This window comes from Takifugu flavidus, chromosome 7 (assembly GCF_003711565.1).
Source record: "Takifugu flavidus isolate HTHZ2018 chromosome 7, ASM371156v2, whole genome shotgun sequence".
NCBI classification, from domain to species: Eukaryota; Metazoa; Chordata; class Actinopteri; order Tetraodontiformes; family Tetraodontidae; genus Takifugu; species Takifugu flavidus.
In genome coordinates, this window is record NC_079526.1 from 10,887,778 (window position 1) to 10,910,820 (window position 23,043).

Here is a 23,043-nt window from a genome sequence, read left to right on the forward strand (position 1 = left end):
TGCTGTGTCCCATTTGGTTTGACCTCCCTTTACCAGGTTACCAGTCTGCTGTTATTCAGACCGTTTAATCTCTTTTATTTACCAGTATTAAATAGCTTTCATAAAGGATGCACCATTCGGGACCCGGTCATGGCTAAATACACACAAAAGCCCTTGTCGAACTACAAGTTGCTTTAACTGGACACATCTCTCACGTCCCCCCACCACAAAAAAATCCTCAGAAGATGACACACTCAGCAGTTTGGACTGCAAACGCTGCTAGTAAGCAACCAGCACAATATGAGGAAACCGGCCGCACATGAAAGACTGACGCACTCACAGCCAGGTGTCCGCGTAACCCCGGGGTCAGCATCACGCTTGCTCTCTCCAGCTGTAATGGCAACGGAGAGGAAGGCGCCGCTTGCTATCAAAACAAAAGTGCAAGCGCTGACTCGGGGGGGTTCAGAGCTGAGATTAGGGTGCATTTTCTTTTTAATCCCTCACTCTCCTTTTTTCCCTTTTACAAAAAATTCTCCTTTGTTGGATTTACTTCCAGATAAATGACTGTGACAACACTGGAGTGGTGGTCTTTACCTTTTGATTTTAGGTTGCTCGTCAATATATAGTCAATCAATTGCAACTATAACCACTTTAATAACGATGTTTTGCTAGAGGTCACTGGCACCCCCCTTCCCATTCCAGATGTGTTTACCAGGCAGTCGTGATTAAAAAAGAAAAAAGGAGCCGCATATCCAACTCCTCAGCTTCTTCTTTCCTGCTTCTCTCTCTGAACCTTTGGTCCCTATTGCCGTGTACATAGCAACCGTTTTCCCATCACCCATCCGTTGGGTAACGAAGAGGACGTGTCAATAAAAACATGGTTACATATTGACAAGAAGGCCGGGTTTCTGGTGTATTTCAAATAAATCTGTGTCCCGGCAATTGCAACAGAGAATAGTGAAAGTGCACTTTTAGGATCCTGACCTTCCTGGAACTGTTGTCACCAACGCTCTGTTAACCTTTACACTGAATGCTCCTCCAGTTCCTTGTGTGCACTGAAGGAACAAACCCAAACCACTGGTTAGTGTGCTTCGTGGTAGTAAATTCCGGTCTGCCTGGCAAACAGGAAGGAGACAACTGAGAAATCTCTGCCACAGCTGACATCTGCAGCAGTTTAAAAAGCAGATGCCACCAGGGAGCTTTTATCTCTCTAGTTATTTTGTTGCACACAGCAACAATTAATTGCAGTTAAGGTTGATCTTTGGATTATTATAATATATAATGATTGATAATGGAGCTGGCAGGGGCAGAGGCTTTAAACTTTAGCCCACGTCTGAGTCCATAATGTCTCTCCAGCTCACCATTTCCTCATTCTACATCATTGTGCTAAAGGGTAAAAGTATTCCATAAGATACACTTGTAAATGCACGTAACCTATCAGACTGGCAGTGAATAATTCACTTGCTGTCTCAGTTTCCTTGAGCATATAATCCAATTCTTAGTTAACTGTGTTTAAGAACTGGTGACATTTTAATATGTCGCTATCCGGATTAATCCTATATGTATAATATATATGCATCTGGATCAGGATTCTTTAAAATTGCTTGGTAGAGGTCTGTGCTCTCCAAGTGCTTTTGTAATTATTATTGTTTTTGCCACATTAACGATCTGAAAATCCTGACTGTGGTTGTATTTAAGATGATGCATTGCACTGCCAGTATAACATCATCAGGTGATGGTCCTTTCGCTGCATATATGGTTCCAACATGGGACAGTCATCACAGTTATCAGTTATCCTTGATGTGACTTGAAAGCACCATTATTGTTTTATTGCTCCAAGTAGAGAAGAGAAAGGAGACTGCAGAGGTCAGGTCCTCTCACATGACAATGAATCGCTGTGTTGACTGCAATCACATTTCCTTGGCTTGGCTTCTGAAGTGTGTGTGTGTGTGTGTGTGTGTGTGTGTGTGTGTGTGTGTGTGAGAGAGAGAGAGAGAGAGAGAGAGAGAGAGAGAGTGTGTGTGTGTAGGAGGGGGAGCTCTGAAAATGGGAAAAAACAGCTCCGACAGGCAACAGGATGCACATGGGCCTGAGAAGGATGGTTGGCTGAATCCAGGAAATGGGTAGAAAAGGAGAGGAAGGAGATATTTTCTGATCACAGCTGTGTTTCGATCCAAAAAATTCCTGTTTGGAGGTACCAAGGGATGTTTTGTTGTTCTTTCCTTTGCCCAGAATGGGACAAAAGAGTGTGTTTGTGCAGAACTCTCCATATTCATCAGAATTAAATTCACATTTTAGTCACAATAACTCTTAGATGCACTACTATCTTATCTTTCCAGGTCTTTCTTCTGCTCTGCTTCTTTCCCCACAGTTCTCTTTAGCCCTAAACCTAGAATTCTCAGCCTTTCAGCACCGATAAATCCAAAAAGCTGGCCAGACAAAAAGGCATCACATTAATATTGACAATCCACGTATAAAAAAGATATAGCTATTAGATACATATAAACAACACATTTGTGCTTTCTTGTCTCGCTTAGCCTGACTTCCTTTTTTTTAGTCTTGCTTTTAAAATCACCAAAACTGCAGTTCTTCTACAAACGAATCTGCTTTTAAATATTTTTTATACGCGTGTTAGCTTCATTGCATCTGGCACGTCAAACCGTCTAGTGAGCCACGTTTAACCGCGCAGCCTTCGAGAAGCAGCAGGTGCGCGTTGCACAATTTACAAGCGTGCGTAATTGTTGGTGCTGCTCAGATATGTGCACATGGTAGAGCCACGGAGACCAAACATCAGCTGAATGGTACTAAGCTCGGTTAGGCCCCTGAGGTGTGCTTTACTGGTAAAAAGACAATAGAAAATGTTCTTGAAGTCGAGCCCGACGGGCGCGCCCTTTACGCACATCCAGTGCGTCAAGAAGCGACGTCACCGCGGAAGGTCTGCAAAGCTGTACTACGGTGTGTGTGTGTGCGCGCGCGCGTGTGTGAACGTGTGAGTGAGGGCGAAAGAAGGGCAGTGCTCTAAAGTCTTCAAACACGCGGCGCACATCTGCATCCGCTTGTAGACCATCCCGAGTCCATCAGCGGTCGCCTGGAGAGAAGCCGTTCTACTAACCGTCGCAGGTCACCCCAAGAATAGACCCCCGCGCCCAAAGATGTAAGTTTCATCTTTTTGTGTTTGTATGCATGTGTTGGTTTTGAAGAAACTTTGGGAAGTTCGTCATTATTTCTCTTTTTTTAAAATAGCGAACGCGCCATTCAGAGAGATATTAGAAATGTTGGGACCCGAGACACTTGTCTGCTCTGAAGAGAGTCATCAATAGCCCGGGAAACAGTTTCAACAGTGCCTCTGGCTGCGCACGGATCAGACCTCTGCGCTGTGGGCGCAAGGGTCCACACGGGAGTTAGGACACGGCCCCGGGGTCTTAATCGGCTCACAAGTTGATTAAAAACTCATAAACTTTGGTAATATATGACATTCTGCGACATACTGGCTGAAAATTACCTGAACACGGGAGGTAATACTTTGTTAATATTGACTCCAGGACAGCTTGAAGCCACTCAAAAACCTTTATTCTGTAGCGTCTCTACAAACGCTCCTACACCAAGTTAAAGCCGTTCATGCCTGTGTGATCAACATAGTGGTGAGTCTGCCTCGCTCTGCAGTTTTTGTATGTGCACTCTGCAGTGTGCAGCCTGCTGGAAAGCTGGAGCCAATTAGTCGTCCTCCTACAAATGTCCACATTCACAGGCATCTGTAATCTGTCTCACCTCAGATTGATCCATGTGTATTTTCAAAATGTAACTGATGATCGCCGTTGTGGTTTGCCTCCCTCTCTGGTCTGGTAGCGTGCGATGGCGCACAGGCACTACTTGAACTTTAATCTTTGCTACATCCTCATTCTTTCTGTAAAAATGTGTTGATGGTGTGTTTTCGTGACTGTCTCCTCGCAGGATGAACAACCGAGATCGCAGGAGAATCTACAAGATGGTGGCTGCCATGTTCCTCCTGGCTGTGGTGGCGCTGACTGTAGTCCAGAGAGGGAGCATCAACATGGGGGCTTCTTTTGAACTGGAGAGGCACATTCGTATGGACGACCTGGAGAGAGGAGAGCCTCGAGCGACTGTGGGGGGGGAGTCCGGATCCGATCCCACAGCCAAAGACTTTTGGAAGAGTGACAAAAAGCAGCCATTGCATAAAGTCAGGCCTTCCGAACTTTTCAGAATTACCGAGGACGCCCCCGGCACCTGGAGTGTGGAGGGTTCTAACTGCTCTGCAAACGCCAACCTGTCGAGTCACGACTGGTTTGCGAGTCTTGAGCAGAATTTCAAGAGGTTTGTGCTCTATCAGCACTGTCGTCACTTCCCGATGCTCATCAACCATCCAGAGAAGTGCAAAGGGGACGTGTTTCTCCTCATGGTGATAAAATCTGTGGCCACTCAGTACGACCGCAGGGAGGCCATCCGGAAAACCTGGGGCAAAGAGCAGATGGTCGATGGCAAACGGGTCAGGACTCTTTTCCTCCTCGGCCAATCGGCTAATCAGGAGGAAAGACAGCACCATCAGAAGCTGGTGGAGTTCGAGAACCAGATATATGGGGATATTCTCCAGTGGGATTTCGAGGACACCTTCTTCAACCTGACGCTCAAAGAAACTCACTTCCTCAAGTGGTTCCACGTGCACTGCCACAGCGTCCGCTACATCTTCAAGGGGGACGACGACATCTACGTCAGCGTCAGCAACATGATCGAGTTCCTGGCACTAGGCGACCACGGTAAGAACTTGTTTGTGGGGGACGTAATTTTTAAGGCTAAACCCATTCGCAAAAAGGAAAGTAAATACTACATCCCTGAGACTCTGTACAACAAGACCTACTACCCACCATATGCTGGTGGAGGAGGGTTCATCATGGATGCGTCACTGGCACGCAGACTGCACTGGGTGGCGAAGAGCATGGATCTCTACCCCATCGACGATGTGTATTTGGGCATGTGTCTGGAGGTCCTGGAGGTCGTCCCCGTAAAACACATGGCCTTTAAGACGTTTGGCTTGGTGAAAAACAAAGAGAGCAGGCTGAACAGAGAACCCTGTTTCTTCAGGAGCATGATTGTCGTGCACCGGCTGCTCCCGCCAGACCTCGTGCACATGTGGAATGTCGTCAACAGCGACCTCGTCTGCTCACAGAAAGTGGAGATTCTATAGCTTGACGGGGAAATAAGGACAGCAACTACACGGAGGGCAGAACCTGTGTGGATACAAGTTTGGATCACAAGCGTAAAAGTTTCTGGAAAATTCCCCTTTACCAGAAGGACTGTAAGCAACAGGTTCTACGAGTTATTCCCCTTTTGGATAACATAGTTTCGGCATACTTGCATGGTCCTACAATTTCCTCTATGTGGAGTTTTCCCACCAACCCAAAGTTACCTGGACTAATTTGTGACTCTGTGGAAGATGGCTGGGTAAAAATGGCTCCCAGAGCAGCCCATGCTAACACTAAAGACATTGAAATGTTTAAAGAGGTTCTGGAAGAAAAGCTTTTGTTGTTCTTCTGACTTGACCAAAAACCTAAGTGAGCGGCTCGATCGCCTGGTCATATCTGGTCAACCATCACCCTTTAACATGGTGTCGGCATTAGCGCCGGCACCATCGCTGTCAGGCCGACAGGTTTCAGTTACAGGAAAAGTCACTTGACCAGGTGGGATTCAACCAGGTTGGACCACTGTTCTAGTGTGTATTTAGACCCGATTTTCCACCAACACGTACATAGACACTATTGCAGTTGTCGGCGATTAAAGAGGCCGTGAGGCCGAGAACTCGCAGCATACAAACAATTTAGTGTGACCTCTAAAAATGGAGGATACAGCTGGTTTTGAGAACGTTTTAGCGTGAGACACTTACAGAATGTTGCAGAAATAGGTTAAAGCCGAGAAGGAAAATGAATAACACTCTACCTCAGTAAATTGGGGAAAAAAAGAATCAACAAATCGACACTTTTTGATATCGTAGAGGCCATTGCACTCTTCTTGTTTCTTTTTGAGCGTGAAATCAAGACACCTTTAAAGATGTCAACCCTTGTTCTGTGTACATTTGTGAATGTGCTGACATACTTGATGTTAATTTCGGTAGAGACGTAACAATGACACTGTGAACTGAGATTATTTCTGGTACGATAACATTAATTTATTTCCCGCCAAAACAGGCGGCGGCGTGCTGGCGGTTATTCCACGTGAGGCCTTGGATGAGGACATTAAAGGAATATTCTATAATCCTAATAGTGGGTGGTGATTTTGTGTGTAAATATATGTAAAATAATCAACATGTACAGACAATGTAATTTGTAAATAAACATCTTGACATTGTTTTGAAAAGCTGTCCCGCATCAGCTATTTTTGTGTCGGCTTTATCGGCGTCGAACATCTTTTCGAAGCGGTTGAAGTCACCGAACAATAGTGTCCAGTGTTTACACGGAGATATTGGATATCGCGATTCTAAAGAAATAACTTCCATTATTCCGATATTTGAACACAAGGTCGATACAGAACATCCTTTTGGGGACAGCGGAGGTTCTATTAATGTCTTCCGGTGGTGTGGGTGTTATTCCCACAGACTGGACCGCTTTCTCAAAAAATAAGCAAACGAAAAAAAAAATCCACTTCTCAGCACTCAGTGTCAAGTTTCACGGTGTTTATGCCGACTGTACCGTCAAATATTGTGTGTCTTTTGAGCCAGGGGGAAATACTGCCAGTCAAAGCTCCCCACAATGTCTTCATCGGCGAGCTGGCCCGGAACGACAAAAGAGGTCACCACAGAACAAGATGAATTCCCTCCCGTTGTTGTGCACAATGCACCTCTGGACAAAGGCCGTTCAAGCTGTCCAGACACTGGATCTTCTCTGTATTGTATTTCACGAGGGGCACACTCGCCAGCACTGAATCACAGCTTAAAGAGATTTCTTTTCTTTTGATGCTGTTTGTTGGAACACAATGTACCGGCTGTTTAATGCCAGTCACCAGACAAAGCTGGAATAGGAAGAGGAAACATAGATAGGAAATAATATGGCTTAAATAGGGTAACACGGTACCCCTTTTTAAGAACAAAATGTCATCTCATTGCAAAATGTCCCTTTTTAAAGTTCAAACATTATAAATAAATCAAGAAGTGAGAAAGACAAAGTCAGAAAACCACAAACCGCCATGTAACAGCATTGGGCTGTTTAGTCATTTTATTGGTGAAAGTAAAAGCTGAGTTTCAGGAAACACATGCTCCACATGAACAGGCGACTATTACAGAGCCAGCGCAAGTTTGTGCTTCTGAGCATCTGCTGCACTGCCCCACCCCAGTCTAAACTCTCCCTTACATGCCCTGTGCTCAGCTCATGAGGCATAACATTTTGTAGTTCCCCAAAAGGTTTGGCTTTGTCACCTGCTTTTCTAACCACCACCTCCTCGGAAAGGGGGACTTTAAGGAGGAAGCGCTTACCACTGGGTTTCCTGTCATCTTAGGTTAGTGTGCAAGTGTGCAGGTCCCAGACGAGCCTGCAGAGAGGAGGATGCTTGAATTTGCCAACACTGACTGGTGAAAGCCTTTGATGCTTCATTTCTTGTTGGGTCAGACAACTTTCACACCATCCCTCTAGTTTCCTCAAAGGCCTCTCCATTGTTGCTGACCAGATCCAACCTGTTGCTGGGACTTAAAAGGAGAGAATATTCCTTCCTCTCATTGTTCTTGTCCTCAAGAAAGCTCCAGTACGCATTTTAATGCATTGTCTCACAATTCTCAAGGTGCGGTGATGGTAAAATAAGAACACCCACCCTGCCCCATGTTGCACCAGCAAACCGATGCATTTTGCATCCTTAATTTCTTAAAATGTGGGGATGAAAACTTGCGCTTCTCATTCTGAATGTACCTCCTGAGACCTCACCTTTTTGTGTGTTTATGTGCTCGTACAGCATATCCTCCTGAGGGCCTCAAAAGAAGCCTCCGAAGTGATGCATCGACTTCATATTCATATAATTCTGCCTCGGGATTATCAATAAAGGGAAAACCAGCGGGGCTCCGATGAGACCGATGGAACTGAGGCCAGTCAAGACAGCTGCCATAACACCAGAGGGAAGCAAGGACGACCTCTGTCGCTGTTCAAGGTGGGGGGTGAGGGAAGAAAATACTTTAAATGGGGCTATTCAGCAGTGTGTCTCCTCTAAAGCGTCGCCACAAAGATCCCCGTTCATCCACCAAAACCACAGGACGACAATAAATCAGGTCTGCCAACACCAGATTAAAACCTGCTTGGCAGCTCATGTTCTCTGATCATGTGGGTGCCACACTACCTGCCACTCGTGGGTAGATGCCATCGTCCGAGATTTGAATGTCAACATTTATATTAAATATAAACACTTTTAGGGCCAATATTGGAGTGATGGATTTTGAAATATTTCCAGTTAAACCGAAGAAAACTTCCCCCACGCGTAAAAGCGCTCAGCCCCTCCATTATTACGCAGAGACTGCCCCCTAGCGGACGGCAGAGGAAGAGTGAACTATTACACTATGATTCAGACTGCACAAGGACAGACGTTTAAAAATCACTACCTACAAGATTTTATTTAATCCTGTGAAAATCTCGGTTTCCAGATGGCAAAAGATTAGTCAGCGCACTACAAACATTTTGTTACATACATAACAGGATCATCCACTGCGACCCTGCATTGATTGTGCCCCCCTCCCAGCCCCGTCCAACACGACAGAAACTTCTTTGCCACATTTAATACCCAACTGCAGAGCATGGACTTAAATCTATCAAAATATGCTTTGCACATTACAGTAAAACATGGCACCTAACGCAAAACTAAACAAAATAAAAACAAACATGGATACAGGTGTGTGGTTTGTTTTTTTTTGTTTTTTTACAAAAGGTAAAAGTAAATCATACAAACTGTTTACATTTACACAATGTATCTGACAAAGCCGAGCAGAATCTTCACAGCAAACATTTGTCAGACCCATTTCATTTCACTTCCTGGAAAGAAAAAAAAACAAAACATTCGAGCTAATGTGGGCAACAGGTGCAGATTTGCATTAGGGACATTCAGTACTAATAAATAGCACTTTGAGGGTCAAAAGTACCTGCCTGGCACACATGGGGAGGGGAGGTATAATGGAGGCTAAATAAAGGGCAAAAACGCCCATTAACAGTTAAATATATAATCCACGATGCTTTCTGGAATGTCCAAAAGCTCTGAAAAGTGATGAAACCAGAGTCCATTGAAAAAGTAAAATAGACTAAAGGTTTAGTCGTCGAACTTGATCTTCTTTCCCTGGGGTTTGACGCCAAATCCGCCACCACCTCTGCCACCTAAAATGAGAACAGAAAGATATATATATAAAAAGTCATTTCTTACTCACCCTGAGGGCCAGAGAACATGAAAATATCTTTAAAGAAAAAAAAAAGAGACCTTAATTACCTCCGAAACCGCCACGCCCACGCCCACCTCCACGAGGACCTCCACGTCCCCTGCCGCCGCCGCCACGCCCGCCGAAGCCACCACCGCGTCCACCAAAGCCACCGCCTCTTCCGCCAAAGCCTCCCCCACGTCCTCCGAAGCCACCACCCCGTCCCCCGAAGCCGCCACGGCCACCGCGGAAGCCGCCGTCACCCTTGGGCTTGGCGTAATCCAAGGTCACCTTGCTGCCGTCGATCTCGCCGTCATCCATGGCCTCTTTGGCGGCCTTGCAGTCTGCTTCATTGTCGAAATCAACAAAGCCAAACCTAAACAAGTAGAACCAAAACCAGACAAAACGTCAGGAGATGAACCCCGAGAACCCAGACCCCGCCCACCAACGGTTCTGTTAAATGTTTCACATTAGACATGGGCACCTTCCACTGAGGAAAGCGCCAGTGTAAATGTCAGTTTGCTCTACTTCTCTTGCGAATCCATTCACTGTCACCGATAGACAGAGTGGTGCTCATGAGAAGAGCCGGCAGCGTCAAGACCTGACCGGAGAAACTCACCCTTTGGAGGAGCCGGTATCTTTGTCAGTGACTATTCTGGCTGCTACAGCCCCATCAAATGCCTCCTTTAAGCTGTGATCTGTTGTGTCCTCAGACAGACCCTTGACGAACAGTGTTTTGGTTGGACCTGGTGGCAGGAAGAACACTTTCAGAACTACATTCACTGGTATGATGACAAACAAGTGATGTGCTGAATCGGGACAGATCAGGACTTGACTATCTCTTTGAGTCCTCACAGGGTTTCTGGATGACAAGATTTCATCATATCTGGTCCCATTATAAAGCCAGTTTGGCTAGAACGCCAGTGTTTGGACTTTAACGCCTACCAGCATTTCCTCTGCCGCCGTCTCCCCTGCCGCTGTTTTGGCTGTACTCCAGCCGGATCGAGCGTCCCTCGATATCTGTGTTGTTGAAGTTTTCTAGCGCGTCGGTGGCATCGGCCACGGTCTCAAACTCCACAAAAGCAAACCTGTTGAGGCAGACGCAGATTTAGAAATGGGGGGCCCACCTGGCATCGCGCTCCTTGCGTGAATCCATGCAGACCCGCGGGTGAGACGGAAGAGGAGCTTGTGAGAAGGTGCAGTGCAGGACTCACCCTTTAGGTCTACCATCTCTCTGTGGAATCCTGATGGAAGTGGCCTTCTCAAACGTGGACTGTAGGACATCCTCTGTAGCACTAAATGCCAGGTTGTTCACGATCAGTGTTTTACTCGCTGCCCCTGATGCTGCAGGAGAGAGCAGAAGACTGATGAGATGAGGCTGAAACACTACAAGGACAATAATGGTTGAGTGATTTGATTACCTGACACCTTGGCCCCTTTCTGGCTCTTTTCTCCAACAAAGTCCACCATGATGGAACGCCCCTGGACGTCAGCTCCCTGGGCCTCCTCCAGCATCTTCTCTGCCTCAGCCTCACTTTTGAACTCGATGTAAGCAATGCTGTCAGGACAAAAGAAATGTGTCTAAATGTCAATGAACCAGACAACCGTGTGTGCACCCTGAAACCCTGCCGGTAAATGCACGTTTCGTCATGGCACCTCGATGTGTTCTTACCCCCTGTTGCTGCCATTCTGGCCTTGAGGTACTCTGATATCAACCGCATCTTCAAAGACTTCCTTGAGATCATCCGCTGTCGCGGAGTATGGCAGGTTTTTCACGAACAGAGTCCTTGTGTCCCTCTCTGGTGGACAAAAAGAAGCGCGGACGATTAGTTTTGAGCGGTCAGAAAACACAGAGGCAAAGTCCTCACAGTCAAATAATGTCACAGTGATTGAGGATAGAACCGGCAGACCTGAAAACGCACCGGCACCGAAGACATAGCACTGCACTTCATTTTCCTCCGTACATTACACGCCTGAGTACTGAACAACTCATGCATGCCAAGAAATAGAGGGTTTGGGGGTCATTTCCAGAATCTTTGCCCCATGGGGGGGAGGGCTTTACCTTTCTTGTCCTCCTGTGTGGTTTCTTTGCTGCGCGGCATGTCCAGCTTCAGCTCCATACCCATCACCTTCTTGCCGTTCAGCTCCATGGCCTTCTGCATGTCCTCCTCAGATGAAAAGTCGACATAGCCGAACTTCCTGTGGGACAAAGGGACACAAGAATGGTTTAATGGTGCAAAACTGATGCAAAGAGGGAATCGACACATCAAAACCTCGATAAAAGACTCTACCTGGAGTTGCCTAACCGGATATCTGCAATCTCGAGATCATTCTTGGAGAAGAACTTCCTCAGTGTTGTTTTTATTTCGTCAAAGTCCTTGTTGGAGTTCAGGTTTCCGACAAACAGTGAAAATCCTGAGAAAGCAAAAGCAACGCGTTGATGCATTTTAACCAGTTAAAACCAAAGCCAGTCAATCACGACAGCTCAGCACAGTTCCCACCTTCACCGTCAGCCTTCGCCTTTTTTGCGGGCGGCGTTTCTTTCTTGGCCTCTGCTTTCCTCTTAGCTGCAGGTTTGGAGGTTTCTGGAAACAAAAACAGAGCCAAACTTAATACACTAGAATAATCCAGAAAATTGTATATTGTGCAAGACAAGCAGACATCAATAAGATGTTTAATCAACAAAACCCACCCTCCTCTTCTTCCTCCTCCTCGTCGTCATCATCCTCCTCCTCATCATCATCTTCCTCGTCATCTTCCTCCTCCGACTCTTCTTTGGCCTTCACCATGCCTGCCTTCTTGGCCTTTGTGGCTGGAGCAGGAGTGGTGTCCATCTCTTCCTCTGAAGAAAAGAAAAAGGGTTCATAAGGAACTCCGGCAACAACCGACCTTCTCACCACCAGCTCTTAACCAGCATCAGATCTGTTCATGACATCATACGGAATCAGTATTAAGTCCCTAAGAGATCATCATTTACATGGCAAACCTTTGGCAGTCACTTTGTGCAACAACTGCCAAGAATGCCAAAATAAGTTAGCCTCACCACCTTCATCATCCTCTTCATCGTCATCCTCTTCATCTTCATCATCCTCAGACTCCTCTTTGGCAGGTTTGCCCTTTGCTACTGGCTTTGCAGCTGCCTTCGCAGCAGGCTTAGCTGCAGGTTTGGCTGCTTTCTTGGGTGGTGGAGCCTCTTCTTCAGACTCTTCTGGTCAGGTGACAAAGTTTGCCGATGAAGATGGAACCGACAGTAACATACATACCAACTTCCTGCAGCAAACAAGGTGTCAAAAGTGATCTTACCATCCTCATCGTCTTCCTCATCGTCAGACTCCTCAGCTTTTGCGGGGGCTTTCTTAGATTTAGCAGGTGTTGCTTTTGCAGGAGTCTTTTTCGGTGGGGGGGCCTCCTCTTCAGACTCCTCTTCTGTGGAATTTTGAGGGAAAGACTTGCTCAGTACAGTATTTTGCCACCAAGTAGCAAGTTTAACCCACTCTACAACAGTCATTCTATTGGTCTAAATCTTTATAATGTACAACTGTTTAGATCACATCTAAACCTGCGGTAGGCACTGTAGTGTGTCATGACAGAACTACCCCCCCTAGTGATCAAAGCACCAACTACAACACAACTGAAAGCACGGTTGCAGGTCACATTGTATAAAGTGAGGAAGCCACTCACCATCATCCTCACTCTCAGCTTTTTTGGCACCAACTCCATTTTTAACTGGGGTTTTTTTCGCTGGTGCTGCTTTTTTCACAGCCTTAGGAGGAGGAGGAGGAGTCTACAACATAAACATAAAATCAAACCATATTTTAGTTACTTGTCCACAGATGTGACTGCCCAAAGGAGTCTGAATGCGAATATTACCTCTTCATCTTCACTGGATTCTTCTTCACTGGATTCTTCCTCCACTTCTTTTGGAGGAGGAGGTGCCTTTTTCTTCTGAGTTGCTTGCTTATTTGCTCCCTACATGGGAATAAAATTAAAAAAACATAATAAGTACATTGATCAAACATTTAAGTACTTTTTGGGGGGGGGGGGGGGGGGGGGGGGAGGGGGGGGGTTATTCTACATGCTACTTTTAATGCATTAGTCGACATTTAATATTGTAAAGCGTCAGAAAACGTAGAAAAACGAAAAATATTAACCAAGTTACACATTAACTCAGTTTAATTGAATAATATTACGAAGAAAACAGTGTAGGGGCGGATCGGACTAATCAGTTTTGGGGTCCACCTCGTGTGTCACTCAACGCAAACGTACAACCCACGTGGAGCGAGAGGCCGAGCAGTTAGCATGTCGGCTAATTAGAGCTTGAACAAATCCAACATGTGCCAAACTAATGATGTTACGGAAACATGTTAATACGCTATTTTGAGTTTTAAGTGGTGGCGCTATCAGTGGGAAGCAACAAAACAGCAACGTTAATAAGGCCCCGAACAGGCTCCAACCATGCATGTGCATCCTTAACCCCAATGCTAATGCTAACAGGCGTCGCAGTAAGACATTAAGACTAAGAGCTTACACTGACTAACCCGTTCAATATTCTTAGGCCGAACACATTTTTCACTGACACGATGTTGTGAGAATCTTAAACATTTTTATTTCTAGTGCGTAGCTCGGACCCCGTCGTAACAACGAGAACGCGCACGAATGCCATTTTGAATCGTCCGGTTTTCGTTAGCAGGCCGGAAACCCTGAAAGCAAACATGGAGGACTGTAACGAAGAACGTTGCTATAAGACTGTCCCTCGTACACGCAACGCTGCGAGGGCACCGCCAATCGACCGCGTAACTAACGTGCTTCCCGTTGTAAAATGTTCCATACCATCGCAACCGTAAATCTATTTTATTTTGCCGATTCGCAGCAACTTTGCGCAAAAGGCCTCGTGCACGCACACAGCATAAACGATTGAACGTTACAGCAGAAAAAGCTCGCGAAATCACGACCTCTGCTCTTACCTTTGCTAGCTTCACCATTGTGCTGCTCTGTGTTTCAATGAAACACAAGAAACTGGACGTTTTGGGACGACTGACTAAATTTCTAACACACACACACGTGGCTCAACCTAGTCGACGGGACATTGGACAGGAAAGACAGATAAGCCTGAGACACACTCGTAACTCTCCTGCTCTGCGCGTTCGCGTTGGCCCGCCCACACGGCCGTTTCCACCAATCACAAGCAGCTGAGTTTTCATCGTGACCGCGCTTCGCCTCCACACACCGGAGATGTGGAACACATAAACCGAATTAATGAATACATGAGATGACGGCAGCGTGTGACCAGTCCCCTTGCTTGCCATTCACCCAGGCATTTTAATTTCAACAAATATATGATTTTGACTAATTCAAGACTAGGATTTTACGCGGTCACCCACTCTGCACAATGTCCCCTTTTTCGACACCCCAGCAGCTGTTCACCAGCCACGTGGTTCCCACACATGTGCAACCATGAACAACCTGTGGCCGGTATGACTGAAGCAATATGTCTGTCGGTGCCACACGACAACCAGAGCGTTCCAGCTCCTGTGAATTAGCCGTAGAGGAGCCTTCGGTTTTATTCATCCAGTGGTCCAAAGGTGCGTTTTGTCAACACAAACGTGGGCGCAGATGTCCTAAAGTCTGAATATGAAAGTGCAGCGCTATACAACCAGGCTGGCCACGGTGCCGGATTACTGCTCGCAGTTTATTCATGATACATTAGAATCAAATAGCATATTATTAATAAAGCATCTCATCAAACCAGGGGTGCGCGTTTCTCCAGTCGTTAATGCAAGCATGGTTCCTTTTCGCACTATAAAGTTAGGAATGGAAGTATATCATTTAAATTTGAAGGGCTGGATCTTTATATTGCATTTTTGCATCTTATAGAACCCTTTATCCGGCTGCAGTTCCAGAATTACTCCGGATTAATCCGAGTGTAACTTTACGCACAGCTTCACCAGTCTGTCATAGTTTAAAAATGGTCAATTAATCCACTTTATTTTTGATCAAAACACGTTTCGCTATGTTATTACAGCTTTAACTGAGGCCATGTCTCGGGTTTTCTTTCTTCTTTAGTGCCTTTGTTGCGACACTCACTGCTCAAACGCTAGATAAGTAGATACATTTGACACGAAAGTGTGCCAGCCTGACTGACCATGAGTGGACAGGTGACGCGCCTCCAGACTGCAGTCCAGAGCACGCAGCAACATCTGCCAGTGGAGCGCAACAGTTTGCGGGGCTTTGCTGGAAAGCCAAGTATAAAACCAACACCGCACCAGCGCCACGGTGAAGATGCAGAGGTAGTGCATGTTGAGGACTGCTGAAACTCCAGTCACTTCATTCAGTCATGGATTGTCTTTCTTCCTGTCTCATTTGTATTTGAGAGACCTGCAACAGTTGACAGCGCACGCACTTTAATGGAATTCGCCTCATCCCAGCGTCGCCTGTTGTATATGAACTTATATTTTCTAAAGCTGGGGAGCTGGTGAGGTCGGAGAGGAGCAGGCTGAGGGTTGTTATAGCAGACACAGTCTAAATAAAAGAATTACGAGGAGTTAACAAAGTCACCGCATATTTGAGTAATATCCTTTCCGCACCACACAGAGGCAGCATTGCGTTTTAAATGCCTCCCTACCACCAGGCTCTGCGGGCTGACTCCTCTCCTCACTTCTTAATTAGAATATACTGTATGTTGAACCATGTTCTCATTTCACCTTCAGTGTGTGTGTGTGTGTGTGTGTGTGTGTGTGTGTGTGTGTCAGGTGTTTCTGGTCGATATCTGTTGATGGTGTTGTGTTTGCCCTTTAAATGCTGATAGAATGAGAAGTTTCCCACACTGTGCACGCCTGCTCCTCTGTCTGTTGGATGTCCTTAATGCACGCATGGAAATACATAAGCGGAATTACCTGGGCTACTTATTAAAATTATTGTTTTGCATCTTGTGCAATGCAAGAAAAAAGCTACACAGTCAATCTGTTGATATTTAGAGCTACCAAATCTGAACTTTCCATCATTAGATTAAGTGAATAGTGGCTCTATTCATTCATGTTGAAAATTCAATAATGGTAAGAGGTCGACGAGGTTGGAAGACATTAGAAGAGGAGAGGAGAGGAGGGGAGAGGAGAGGAGAGGAGAGAGAGAGGAGGGGAGAGGGGGAGAGGAGAGGAGAGAGAGGAGGGGAGAGCAGTAGAGGAGAGGAGAGGAGAGGGGAGAGGGAGAGGAGAGGAGAGGAGAGAGGAGGAGAGGAGGAGAGGAGAGGAGAGGAGGGGAGAGAGGAGAGGAGTAGACGAGAGGAGAGGAGTAGACGAGAGGAGAGGAGAAGAGAAGAGAGGAGGGGAGAGGAGAGGAGAGGAGAGGAGAGAGGAGGGGAGAGGGGAGGAGAGGAGAGGAGAGGTGGAGAGGGGAGAGGAAAGGAGGAGAGGAGAGGAGAGGAGAGGAGAGGAGAGGAGAGGAGAGAGGAGAGGAGGGGAGGGGAGGGGAGGAAAGGAGAGGAGAGGAGGAGAGGAGAGGGAGGAGGAGAGGAGAGGAGAGGAGAGGAGAGGAGAGGAGAGGAGAGGTGGAGAGGGGAGAGGAGAGGAGGGGAGAGGAGAGGAGAGGGAGGAGAGGAGAGGAGAGGAGAGGAGAGGAGAGGAGAGGAGAGGAGAGGAGAGAGGAGAGGAGAGAGAAGAGAAGAGAGGAGAGGAGAGGAGAGAAGAGAAGGGGAGGGGAGGAAAGGAGAGGAGACTACAACCCATCCATCACTCTTCTAGCACATTTTTGCAGATGACATTTGACCATGAACCTTCATGTTCAGGTGGGAAAAACCCGCCAATAGCTCATATTTCTCTGTTTGACCTGACTATCACACCTATGCCAACATATCTGAGATGTCACATGTTCCAGCCTCCACAGCTTCTGCAACAGGTGTATTTGTGTTCTCCCAGCTCCATTCCGCCATCTAGTGTGAGTACATATTATTGCAACTCAGCAAATTATTGCTATCTTGTGTGTTTGTTCTGAGATGTTTCCATACATCTAAAATACTCATGCTAAATCATATCTAGAGCCTTTCCCCCAGAAAACTAGTCTAGTGTCTAGTCTAGTGTCTAGTATACTATGACAAGCCGCATTTTCTCATGGTATGACAGACACATATTGGCCATCAGAGCATCTTTATCTGTGAGAGGCCTTAAGTGCACGTCTGCACTCAGATCACCTGCTTTCCATCCATCCACCTTTGACAGCTCTTCCCTCATGTTGGAGCCTATCTCAGCGGTGAGAAGCTGGGCCCGTGCCCTTTTAACCCCCAGAAAATGTTAAATAATGTGTGACAAATTAATTGATAGATAAAACATAGGAGAATACATGCAAAGTGCACATGGAATGTTTTTTAATGTTTTTTTTTTTTTTACATTTACAACTATTTGAAACAAAAGGGGAAAAAATGTTACAAACAGAATTGACCTGCAGTTTGCATCCATTTCAAAAATGTTACATAAATAAAACTCATATTTATAAATATCTCTTTTTTATAAACATATAAATAGTTTTTTCTTAAACATAAATACATTTATGCAAGGGAACATGAAGTACATGAATGTACAGCAGCAGCAACAATATACAGCTTTGCGGTTTGTGGTTTTTACACCATTGTCCACAATCTTTTTAGTATGTGTGTATCTGTTGTATCTTATACACGTTATAGCTGCATATCTATATATTTATAGGAAGGATTTGTAGCATTGTCTCTGTTTTTATTTTTATTTTTTATATATGCTGGTCGTGGTGACTTTCGTACCGAAAATCTGTCACTGTTTCTTTTTTCTTCTTTTCCTCGGGTGAGAACAAACTGAAAGTGTTGTCCGAACCCTTCGTCCAAAGACCTGGAGCACAAGGGAGATGAGGAGAATGAGGTAAGAACAAGCATCCAGGTTCAAATTAGTTCACACAATTTCATGGAAAATCCTCAGTTTTGATATTGCAAAGCTAGTTTGCATGACTTTTGAGTTCCGCTTCACTGCATGTGTCACACTACCATTTACTTTATGTGACAGGAAAGAGGCGTGTTGGTTGATGAGAAACACACGCTTGATCAAACTCACCAGTTAGTCACACAAAAAAACACTCCTCCATGTACGTTTCACAGCTAACCCCAACCACAAAGAGCCCTCAAGCCTGAGGACTAATTGTGCGTCACTGAGGTTCCTCGGTACTTAATTTAGTCCTTGTTGTTTTTGTTAATAACCACTCAGTTGAAAAAGCCACAGCATTCCCAATAACACTGTCCACCCTGGGATGCCACATGTTTATAGCCTGCCTTCGCTCCTCCATATCGCCCTGTCCCCATTTGTGACTTCAGAGAAGCAGATGCAATCATTCACATAGTGATGTGCATGAATGCAGCTTCCTAAATGTTTCCATACACCACCATTTTATAGGTGGGCTTTCCTGTTGTATTAAGAAGGGTCATCTTAGAGGAAGGGACGCTACTTGATAGGTCAAGGTTTATGATATTACACGAAGGCAGTACAGACAAAGAGCTTGTTTGGATTTCTTACACAAAACTCCAATTATATCTACAAGTCTGTGAATTTAGTCTTAGACATGCTGTAGTCTTTCTGTGTGCAGAGCACAACCTCACACTACTGAAGAACTTACCATCGGAGCGCCGCTCCAATCCTAGCAACCCATGCCGCTTATGGTCCCTATCCTGTCCATCTTGTGTCCGAAGCAGCCACTCCGTGACGATCCCCCTTTCTTGATCCCGGTTTTGTGTTTCCTGGGTACGGGCTGGTCGTTAAGGAGACGAGCCCACACACCCCTGGCCCGGGTGTCCATGCGTAAATCTCGCAGTAACCGCAAACGAGAGCGCACAGCGTCCAGCCTCCTCTCCTTCTCCTCCGACTCTAGAAACTCCGCCAACTCCTCGCCCAGCAAACTTCTAAAAGACTGAAACAGAGATTGGACAAAATAAGTCCCGATAAACGCGTCCAAGGTAAATACGGTGCGCAGAGAAATGCTTTGGGTAGAACCTATATTTTCCTGCGCCTTCGAACTTAAGCTCGCGTAACACTCGATCTCAAGTCGACAGCTCAACTTGCAACAACGTTTTCGTGCACATTGTGCATTGACCAGGAGGAAAAATTGTATAATTGCATTGCGTTGTGATGGATGGTAGCCCCGCCTAATCAAAGTCGTTTGCAGAGAATGTCCGTGAGATTGTGCTATTAAAAACACAGTCCCAACTCTTGGGGGTTCTGGCAGGTGCCTGAAGCTCAGCACTGCTCTGAACACGGACTCCTGTCAGTCTGAGTGTACACCTAAAACTCTTTGTTTAAAGTGCCTGAAATCTAGCGGTGTTCAGCCAATTAGTCCAGACTACAGTCTGTGCGTAATTGTGACTTTACGCACAGGCGCAGTCAATTTGTCTTGGTTTATTTTTGGCGCTTGTAAATTAATTCATCCGCTTTTTATTTCGGCCTGTTGGGTTAAAATGCATTTTATCATGATTTATATTGTGGGATTTCTGACTGTAGATGCTCAATTTTTCTTGCAAAAAACAACAAAAACACCGACAAAAACAGCAATCATGACACCGTTAGAGCACGTTTTCTTTCCAATAAAGGAAATGTTTTTCCTAAAATGTTTTACATTACGTATAAAAAGAGAAAAAACTCATTGCTGCGCCACTGAGCTGTCCATGACTAGGTTCATCTTCTGTAAAAGTGCATCAATAAACACCGCACCCGTCTCACGAATAGAGATTCACGTGTTCTTCTTACCTTCTGCTGCGCTTGAGATAAAGGTTTTGCTCCCATCCTTACTGAAAGCAGAGTGATCATAAGTCCACACGCTACTAAATACGACAAGTTCATCTTGACACCTCTGGAACTCTTTCAGGATTCCTCAACGATGAACCGGAGCAGCCAATCAACTATCAAACATAAGAAGCTTCAGTCCGTCCTCTACTCCAAAGCTCCTCAAGTGCCCCTCTAACTCTGCGCATTAGTCCTCTGCGCTTTATAGCCAGCCCCTGGTGATGTCATGCCAACCTGCGTAATGCTCCATGCTTCCGCGCCAACTCCCTGTTTTCTCTACCTGCCTCAGCGCACGTTACGCCAGGGATTAATTAAATGATAAAAGCGGTCGTCGGGGCTTTTGAGGAAATTAGATAGGCAATGAGCAGCAAAATGTGCACTTCGTTTTTCAAACTTTTAACCCTCTGGCTGAGACGCAGCGACTGAAATCAAAGGCGAGTTTCAAAGACGCACTTTAAGAGCCGAAGAGCGACTTTGGCAGAGACGTGACCTCAAACCAGCCAGCGGTCTGCCCTGCGAGACATCTCAACAAGTCGGTCTGTGCGTTTGCTGGCAGAGAGCGACACCTATTTTTACTAACAGCAGGGATCCAAAATGTAGCCTACCGTTGGATGGAGACAAACTCTATTTCCGAACGGTGATGCCCTCTGTGATCAAGTATCACCGATTGTCAGTTTGTCAGTTATTAAACACGTTTAATGAGCATCTAATCCCATCTGTCACGCTAACACCCACGACCTGAATGGCAAGTTCAAGTTACGCACGACGCGGTTTCCTTGATTTTACGCAGAGCGTCGGGCTGCCAGGATCACATCTTCAAGTCTAATAGCTCTATAGTTGTTTTAATTTACAAATTATGACAGAGATACTTCACATTCACCTTAGAGCCTCTTTTTTTATTATAATGAGGATGTTATTGTCTGGATGGGATGCATACTGCTGATCCAAATGCGCAAAGTTAAATTTCACCGCGATCGTCATTTATTAAGCTAAGATCATCTCCATAAAAACCAAAGACATTCAATCATGTCAATAAATGAAATGGTTTATACAGTAAACACACACCCCCTTCTATGTTTCATGTAAATTAAATCCAATCTAGCTACTCTATGGCATATTGTATCATGATCTATAGTCATGGGATCATCTCTTAAAGATGTTAAACCGATGATAAACGAAGGCATACAGCAGAGCATCACCTGACACACTAACTTATATGTCAAGTGTGAAGAGTTAAGGTCCATTCCCACAAATGCAAAAATATACAGGACAGACACTATAGAAATATTTAATACATTTCCCTGTAAACATTGATGATTATGTAAGTGCTGCATTTTACAGTCAAACCTTAAATAGCTCTCTGTCACTCCACAGCCTTCCATGAAAAGCCTTTATTGGGGTGGAAGCAGCCCTCCCCTGCTGCCACGGAATAACATCAGCACAGACAAGCAGCATCAATGAGGAATGGCAATGAGTCCAGAACCAACACAAACAGAAGGTGCGTCTAAACGTAAAACGTCAGCCATTTTGATGTTTGACATAAGAGAATCAGCCGAGTCATCAGCTGTTGGACACCAGTGTCACCTTCCAGCCCAGCTTGACTTTCATGTTCTATTAGAACTAAAGCAACGGTTGTTTGTCATCTTCTGGGACGTATTGTACCACTTTAAATGTTCCTTTAATAAAAAAGAAATAAAAATGAGTTAAATTGCGAGGGTGTCTATGACTGTAATGACGGCCGCAGCATTTTTTACAGTGTGGAATGATTCCGAAGCAGATTTTTCCCCTTCTTTTTTCAGTTGCTTTTTTTAAGCAGCACCATTTATTTTGGAACACAGAGTGGCAGTATTTGCTGTGGCGAGAAGCGAACACACCTCAGAGCCATGGGTTGACTGCATCAAACCCATTCTGAGGAGATGCGCTGCTGCTCTCAGTGAAGGATCCAGCTGGATCCTCCCGTTTTGCTCTGCATTGTTCAGAGACCCGGATGAACATTTATGTCAGCCACTTCTGTTCCACCATTCTCTCAGCAGGACCACATTTAAAAAGGATCAATAAGAGCTGCTTAATCCTTAAACTTCCAGATGCCTCTCATTACTTCCCACCCACTCATAAAAAGGTGGATTTCAGCTTCATAATCATCTGTTTTGTGTGAGATGTATTAGCTGTATCATTATCTCCAAAACTTGGCTTGTGACTGAATTTTTTCTTTTCTTTGTTCACATACGAATGGCACCGTGGCCTCGTATTCCATTCACTTCGATTTATTGGTCTTCTGCTCCTTCCGTTCAGCCACGGCGAGTCTCAATCCTTGAACAATTTCTCACTTTTGTACAGGAACAAGGGGGGAAAAAGCAACCAGACACACTCAAAGCAACCCAAAGACCTCATGTAACCTGCGAGAAAAAGCTGTGATCATTTTCCTTAACTCTACTGATGGAGTGAAAGGATTAAATGCGAGGAGAACCAGGTTTTACGACCTGGTTGATGAACTGGGTCCATCAGGATGAGAGGAAAACTGCTCAGACACACCAAACTCCTGATGTGAGGCGTGATGCGGTCCTCTGCAGGGCTAAAGAATTACAGCCTGGAAGATTTAAGGCCTGGGTGTAGAATTTTAACCTGACATACGGATGATCTGGGTTTGGATTCAGCAGCATCCATTTGGGTTTACATGCTATATCCTGATAAGAGTTTGTACAATCAAGTAAAGGGTGGAGAAATGAAGCAGTCACATTAAAATGTGGTGATTAATTACACATTTGTTTTGGGACCTTGTGCATTGACAATTTAAGATTAAAAAACACTTTCCTTGATTAAATATAGATGTCAATGTCATGGTCTGGTGCCATTTTTACAGTAGCCCACAACAGAAAAACAAACTTTGGTACTTAT

At 45.3% G+C, this 23,043-nt stretch overlaps 3 protein-coding genes and 1 non-coding gene across 12 annotated transcripts; 1 reads left to right on the forward strand and 3 right to left on the reverse strand.

The window, feature by feature from the left end:
* The first annotated feature begins 2,939 nt into the window (after positions 1-2,939).
* Positions 2,940-6,345, forward strand: b3gnt7 (UDP-GlcNAc:betaGal beta-1,3-N-acetylglucosaminyltransferase 7). 3 transcript variants are annotated; one of them, XM_057038234.1, is made up of 4 exons: positions 2,940-3,133; positions 3,223-3,441; positions 3,522-3,620; positions 3,931-6,345. In XM_057038234.1, exon 4 carries the CDS (start codon positions 3,932-3,934, stop codon positions 5,177-5,179), a length of 1,248 nt encoding a protein of 415 aa, XP_056894214.1. In that variant the 5' UTR covers positions 2,940-3,133; positions 3,223-3,441; positions 3,522-3,620; position 3,931; the 3' UTR covers positions 5,180-6,345. The 3 variants fall into 3 exon arrangements, with proteins under 3 accessions (XP_056894214.1, XP_056894212.1, XP_056894211.1); XM_057038232.1 differs by lacking the exon at positions 3,522-3,620 and having other exon boundaries at positions 2,941-3,133; XM_057038231.1 differs by lacking the exons at positions 3,223-3,441; positions 3,522-3,620 and having other exon boundaries at positions 2,949-3,133.
* Positions 6,346-8,544: 2,199 nt separating this feature from the next.
* Positions 8,545-14,526, reverse strand: ncl (nucleolin). 7 transcript variants are annotated; one of them, XM_057038227.1, is made up of 16 exons: positions 14,329-14,526; positions 13,235-13,333; positions 13,046-13,148; positions 12,668-12,790; positions 12,411-12,569; positions 12,057-12,206; positions 11,866-11,949; positions 11,656-11,779; positions 11,427-11,563; positions 11,037-11,163; positions 10,786-10,922; positions 10,579-10,708; positions 10,310-10,452; positions 9,984-10,110; positions 9,436-9,740; positions 8,545-9,326 (listed from the first exon to the last, which is right to left on the reverse strand). In XM_057038227.1, exons 1-16 carry the CDS (start codon positions 14,344-14,346, stop codon positions 9,262-9,264), a joined length of 2,031 nt encoding a protein of 676 aa, XP_056894207.1. In that variant the 5' UTR covers positions 14,347-14,526; the 3' UTR covers positions 8,545-9,261. The 7 variants fall into 7 exon arrangements, with proteins under 7 accessions (XP_056894207.1, XP_056894206.1, XP_056894205.1 ...); XM_057038226.1 differs by having other exon boundaries at positions 12,408-12,569; XM_057038225.1 differs by having other exon boundaries at positions 12,411-12,572.
* Positions 11,240-11,376, reverse strand: LOC130529380 (small nucleolar RNA SNORA57). Its single transcript, XR_008951574.1, has one exon. It is a non-coding gene; the product is annotated as a small nucleolar RNA SNORA57 (small nucleolar RNA).
* Positions 14,527-17,698: 3,172 nt separating the features above from the next.
* nppc (natriuretic peptide C) lies at positions 17,699-20,330 on the reverse strand. Its single transcript, XM_057038085.1, has 3 exons — positions 20,113-20,330; positions 18,989-19,279; positions 17,699-18,213 (listed from the first exon to the last, which is right to left on the reverse strand). Exons 1-2 carry the CDS (start codon positions 20,203-20,205, stop codon positions 19,010-19,012), a joined length of 363 nt encoding a protein of 120 aa, XP_056894065.1. The 5' UTR covers positions 20,206-20,330; the 3' UTR covers positions 17,699-18,213; positions 18,989-19,009.
* Positions 20,331-23,043: the final 2,713 nt, after the last annotated feature.